This window comes from Bison bison, unplaced genomic scaffold (genome assembly GCF_000754665.1).
Source record: "Bison bison bison isolate TAMUID 2011002044 unplaced genomic scaffold, Bison_UMD1.0 scf7180017864032, whole genome shotgun sequence".
NCBI classification, from domain to species: domain Eukaryota; kingdom Metazoa; phylum Chordata; class Mammalia; order Artiodactyla; family Bovidae; genus Bison; species Bison bison.
Genome location: NW_011494604.1, coordinates 4277692 through 4284102, shown reverse-complemented (window position 1 = coordinate 4284102; position 6411 = coordinate 4277692). Strand labels below are relative to the sequence as shown.

Here is a 6411-nt window from a genome sequence, read left to right as displayed (position 1 = left end):
GGAGGGAGGGCGGGCAGTCGGGTGGGGGAGCCCGGGAGTAGGGCTGAGCTGTGACCACTGCACTGAAGAGAAGACAGAGAGACAGGACAGAGGACCCAGGCTACAGCCACCCCAGAGAAGAACTAGCTCGTTCCTGCCAGGCTGGCCAGCTGTGGAAACAGCTGTAGAGTAGAGCAAAGGAACCACCCTATTTTTCTACTGTATTCACCGCTCCTGGTGTGGACTCTGGGGGCCTCTGGGGCGGACCTCTGGCTAACCTCCCTTCTGGGCAGTACCTGCAGTTCAGGAGCTGAGACCACTGTCCCCCATCCCCCCCACTTCTCGGGCCAGAGCCCCGGTGACCTGGTCAGGGTGGGTCCTTCTCCGTGGAGATGCCAGCAGCTCGTCGGTTCCCGGGCCTCGAGCTCTCGTTCCCTCTTCTAGCCAGACTCCGGCGGAGACTGTACACAGTGAGTGGGGGGCTGGGGACGGGAGTGGACAGCCGGGCCTGAATCAGCTCGTCAGAGCCAGCCCTGCGCTGAGGGCCAGCGGCGAGCAGGACGGGGCGGGCTCGACAGGGGCTCAGGGCCTCTCTGCCCTGGTGGCTATGTTCTTGGTGACGAGTGTGTCGGCAAAGTGTTGTGTGGGAAGTGTGTGTGCCAGCCACGAGAGCTACACGTGTCAGACACAGGTGTGTAGACTGGGCTGTGCTGGGGGAAGCAAAGACACGGGCTGGTGGTGGGGTGTGGGGGAGCGGACTTGTCCAGGGTCACCCTGGGCTGGGTGGTAGAGACAGGGCTGGGACCCTGGCTGCCGTCTTCTTTTCCCCGGGATCCCAGTGTTCTCTCCCGTCTTCCCACACATGCCCCCCCACGCAGAGCAGCCTGTTCCCAGGGTTGGGGAGCAGGGAGATTTGTTAGCTGGTGTTTCAGGAAAAAGGAACAGGCCAGACTGTGCTTTCTCAGAGACTTCTTCAGGGGAGGGGCCCCTGGGTCTCCCCCAGCCCTGACCACACAGGGCAGTTGTTTGAGCTGTTCTCAGGAGTGGCTGCCTCCTGCCCCCAGGAGCGTAGGGTTGAGGGGCCTGGAGCACTGGGACTTGAGGACTGGGGAGGACGCAGTGGGGGTCTTCAGACCACCTGCTCTGGTGGCCAGCCTCATCTTAGGCTGAGCCGTGTAGGGGGTGGGATCACTCTGCTCCACGGACCAGGTAGTGATGATGGAGGTGCGAGCTGGCCCCGTCTGGTCACTCCATAGAGAGACACTGCCTGGGTTAGTGATTTTCACAGGGGTCCTTTGGGGCTTTCTTCTGGAAAGAGGTGGTGCCCTGCTCTCTTCAGTCCATACCCCCTTGTTTGTAATGGATGACTTTGTATGAGGATAAGTGAGTTAATCAGCCAAGTGCTTAGAACTGTCCCCAGCATCTGGTTAACTGTAGTTGAAGTGTTAGTTATTTTTATTTTTCTTAAATAAAGTTAATAGAAATACAACCTGTTTATTCTGTGTGTATGCACATGTGCCTATGTGTGTAGTCAGTCAACATAATGCCTCCTGTAATATAAAGGAAAATGGAAAGGAAATCAGTTACTGCTTCAATTATGAAGCAGTCAGATCCTAAGACCTCAGGTAGAACCAGCGTGGAGGCAAAGATGTTGTCAGGCAAGTGCTGACTGAGAGGAGACATTTGAAATAGTAAGGATGGGCTGTCTGCAGTGACCTCTTTCTGAATGGTGGACAACGTCTCATCTCCGAACAAAGCAAAAGGCCAGTTTCTCCTCAGTTTACACAGCAGTTCCATTCTAGGAAAATTCAGTCTATATTAAAATTGCAAAAATACTTTCTTGTTTGTGTATAAAATGGAATCTGATTCTCTGTTCAGATGATTATAAATAAATTTTTCACCTGCATAAATTCAGTTGTATGGGATTTGTGACAGTATGAGAATCCCAGCACTCACTCACTGCCACTAGCGGTCCCCAACATATTGGCAGCCAGACATGTTCTCTAGGGGGCTACCCAGGCCTCCTGAGAACCATGCGGGTGAACGGTTAGGGCTTAAAGTTTGGAAACCCCCTTCTGGGCCACCGCCTCGGTGGAGGAGCCAGGGTTTGAACTGAGGGCGTCTCGTTTCTGTCCGTGGCTCTTTGTACTGCCCAGGGCTGCCTGGGAAAGTCTGAGCTTCTGGCACTGGGCTGGCAGCTCCGCTGGGAACTGTGGGGGCAGGAGGCTCGCCCTGGGCCCAAGCTGTGAGCGCCTGCTCTCCCAGAGCGACCTGGGAGGAGAGCTGGGGGGACAAGCCTGCCTCCCAGTGGGGAGGAGGGGTTCTCGGAGCAGCTGGCCTTTTCCCTGGTCCCTGTCTTCAGCGGGGATTGAACACAGGTCAGGGCTAGGCCAAGCCCTCAGCTCCGAGGGGGTCTTACTCAGACCAGGATGGGTTTGGTGTCGGATGAGCCAAGCTGCCTAGCTTTGAGGGTGCCACTGGCCTCATTCTCTGGGCCCCAGGGAGTGTCGGTAGGAGCCCACTCCTTGGTGGCCCCGTGCCTGACTGTGACCTGCACGGAGTTTTGTTTGGCCAGCACAGTGTACACACGTGCTTGCGTGTGTATATTTCAAACTTGAATTAGTTGACATAGTTCAAAAGTCAGGAGAAAGATCTAATGTCAAGTGTAAACAAGGAACAGAATGGTGTGGGTAATGGGTGAGTATGTGTGTGGGGGGAAAACAAGTCTGGAAGAATGGGTAAAAGTCATTAACGCAGCTGACTTTGGGGACGGGCCGTGCAGCAGGCAGGGATGAGACTTTATTATGGCTTCGGTGTGCCTTTTGGTATTTTACATGTGCCTATATTACCTTTTCAAAAATTTTTTTAAAGATATTTATTTGGCTATGTCGAGTGTTAGTTGCTGCATGTGGGGTTTTTGTTGCAGTGCACAGGGTTCTCTCTAGTTATGACTTAGCTGCCCTGTGGCATGTGGGATCTTAGTTCCCTGATCAGGGTTCGACCCCGAGTCCCCTGCCTTGGAAGGTGGATTCTTAACCACTGGACCACTGGCAGAGTCCCTCAAACTTTCTTTAATGGTGAGATTTTACACACAGATTCCGATTTCTGGTATTTCTTTTAAAAATTGAAAATCTTTGACACCACTAGGCCACAGCCTGTTGTGACAACTGTTGACTGTAGCTGAGCCACACTGCCTCCCTAGGCTGCGGCTGCGAGCCCGCCCTGGCCTCCACCCCTCTTTCCCTCCAAGCTCCTGTGGTTCTGTGTGGTGCCTGGGGAGTGGTTTTTGGATCAGAGGAGAAGCTCCTACAGTGCCAGGCATTGGGAGGAACATGCTGGAGCTCATCTAGTCCCTGTGGGGTCCCTCAGATCTGCAGAGCTCTTGGATGGGTCTCAAGGGACACTGCACCCCCCCCCAACTTTTTTAAGTAACATTATGAATAAGAATGTATGTATTTTCCTGGAGATCCAATCGATATTTTCATCAGATTTTTATAGAGTTTGTGATGCCAGGAGAGTCGAAGAGCCAGTGGGGAACCAGAGGACAGAGTTTGATCTCAGGTCACTCGACCACAGGTGACAGATTTAGGGAGTAAGACCCTGACTCCAGGGCCTGGGCCATGTCCCAGGTACCCTGATTCTACCCCTGTTGCCATAGGAAGCAGGACATGGCTGCAGGCTCTTACGATGTGCAGCTGTTTGGGGGAGCAGAATGGGGGTTTGAGTCCTTCCCTGCAGCACACAGTAGGATGTGGGCGAGCCCAGGCCAGTAGCAGGGCCGCGTGTTACCTCCCTTCCTTCTGCAGTCCCTGAGCAGCTCTTCTGTTCCCACAGAGGCTGGGGAGCAGCAGCATGCAGCCAGAGGAGGGCACGGGCTGGCTGCTAGAGCTGCTGTCCGAGGTGCAGCTCCAGCAGTATTTCCTGCGCCTCCGTGACGACCTCAACGTCACCCGCCTGTCCCACTTTGAGTATGTCAAGAACGAGGACCTGGAGAAGATCGGCATGGGCCGGCCCGGTAGGTGGGGGTGTGGCCTTGCCCATCGTCACCCACAGACCAGTTACCTTGTCTGTCCTCAGAACTGCCGGCCTCGTGGGAGAGCCCTCCTTGCTTTGTTCTGAGTGGCAGAGCTGAGAGCTGTCACTGCCTGTCCAAGATCCGCCCCCCCATCTCCCCAGGTGGGGCTTAAAGCTGTGCACAATGAGTGTGCATTGGTGAAGGTGAATTGCAGTTGGAGGAGTCTGACTTAAATTTCTAGCTACTCAGGATTAACGACACACTGAGTTTTGTTTGTGCAGACATACGTAGGCTGTATTTCTTCCATCTCCTCCTCGTTTGTAAATTGAGCCTGTGCCAAACACCCGGAGGGCTAGTGTCTGGAGGTCTGTGGAGAAGGAAAGATAAAAACCCTCAGATGGGTTGCTGCCTTTCTCCTGATCTGTCCCTTTCTCTCCTCTCTCCTACAAAGATCTGTTCTATAGGCTAACTTCCCCTCCCGCCATGTGTTTATCCTAAAAGTACTGACTGTAGCTTCTAGAAGTCATGGTGTTCCTTGTAGAACGTTAGCAACTTTTTAGTGCATTCAGCCTGAAATAGCTAAATAAGTGATAATGTGAGAATTTAGATACTGATTTACGCTGCTTGTAGCCTAGAGAACTGACAGTTAATGCCAGGAACATAATACAGCCTTATGGGAGAAAAACTCAAAATTGAAGAAATTCTATCCATCACCTTGACTTAACTATTTTTTCTTGAGAGTTGACATAAGAGTACTGCTGTTCAGTTTTGGTGGTTAAACACCTCCGTCCACTTGGAGAAGAATTGCCTGGAAGTGGGACACAGCGCCCATCTGGTTAATGGCGGCCGGGCCCTGGTGGTGGGGACGGCTTGTTCCTTGGCGTTGCTGCGCTGCACACTGTCTAGTGGTGGCCTCCCCCCAGGAGGACGAGGAAGCAGCCTCTGTGGGGGGATGAGCGCTTTAACAGCATGGGTTCCCCTTCCCCCCTGCCCCGCAGGCCAGCGGCGGCTGTGGGAGGCCGTGAAGAGGAGGAAGGCCATGTGCAAACGCAAGTCCTGGATGAGCAAGGTGGGTGGACTGGGAAGGAGGTGGGAGTGGGGTTTCATCGGGGCGCCTCTGACGTCACCTGGGAGCCTTCCCTCTCCCCGCGGTGTAATCTCACACTTTGTACAGACCTCCTCCTCCGGGGTCTTATCAGGCAGGGTACTTGTAGAGCTGCCCGGCTAAGTGTCTGTCTCCGCTGGAGACGGTGCTGAGTGGCCTGTATGCAGCCTTGGCTCCACGTCCCCTCCCGCTGGGTGGTGGTGCCGGGCATGGAGCAGGCGCTTGTTGACAAGTGCTCTGTAACTTGAGCCCTTGAGCTGAGTGTTGGGGCCGCTGTCCAGTATGGGGCGGTGGGACTGTCTGGACCCAGGATGGCTTTGCTTCCCTCCTCCCCCACCTTCCTAGTCCGTGGAGGGTTTCTCTGGTCTACTGGCCTCCCTGACAGCTTCCTTCCCCAAGGCCTCCCCCACCCCCCTTTCTCTAATTTGGGTCTGTGGAGTGGTGAGTCCCAGGTCTGACTCAGTGGAACTTTGCCCATTGTCTGGAAGACAATGCGAGAGGAAATGAACCAGCCGGGCCTTCCCGCCCCACTTCTGGCCTCAGGGTTGGGTGGGGGGTGGGCAGTACCAAACAGCTGGACCTGGGATTGGGCAGCAGAGATTTCCTGGCTGTGATCTGGCAAAGGGGCTGTGTCTTGGGATCTTGTAGCCTTTTCTGGGGACACTGTCCTGGTCCCTTGCCCAGGTTTTCAGGAAGGATGAGTGTGTTGGGGTGGGTGAAGGCAGGAGGGAAGAGTTGTGCAGTGTGCAGGACTCAGGGGTCTTGGATCTACCTCCGACTGACTGGAGGTCTCTGGGCCAGTCAGTTGACCTCTCCAGATTTGAGATATGTGGTCGGTAAAACAGTGCCAGCCACACTGCCCAGCTCACCTCAGAGCCTTGGGGAGGATCCCTTGAGAAAAAGGCTGTGAAGGCCCTTGTCAGCTGAACGTGGCTTGGAAATGGAAGAGATTCCAGTTGCTGGGAGGAAAGATGGAGCAGTGGTGAGAAGAGGCCCTCAAATTGGAGACCCCTTCACCCTGTACAGACGAGACTCTGCCAGCCTTGGGGGCAGGTGCCCAGCTGAGCAGAGTGTGCTACCTCAAGGGCTTTGCATGCCCTGGTAGGGTGGCCATGTTAAACTGTCAGAGCTGCTCTGACTCTCAGGGCTTCCCTCTTGTTCCCTGACCTTTGGCCCCTTCCCTCCCAAGCTCAGGCTACAGAGTCCCCCAACCTTCCTTCTTTCTGAGCTCTCAGCTCTGGGCCTCTCTCCAGAAGCCCAGCTGTCTTCCCAGGCCCTTCCCCAGCAAGGCCTTGCTTCATCTTCACCCCCT

At 54.8% G+C, this 6411-nt stretch overlaps 1 protein-coding gene across 1 annotated transcript in view; it reads left to right on the top strand.

Moving 5' to 3' along the window:
• Positions 1 to 31: 31 nt before the first annotated feature.
• Positions 32 to 6411, top strand: part of TNK2 (tyrosine kinase, non-receptor, 2) — a 21177-nt gene continuing 14797 nt past the window's right edge. Inside the window, 3 exon segments of the mRNA XM_010834321.1 lie at positions 32 to 449; positions 3814 to 3994; positions 4993 to 5063. Of these exon segments, the coding sequence (XP_010832623.1) occupies positions 372 to 449; positions 3814 to 3994; positions 4993 to 5063 (330 nt within the window). The 5' untranslated portion in view covers positions 32 to 371.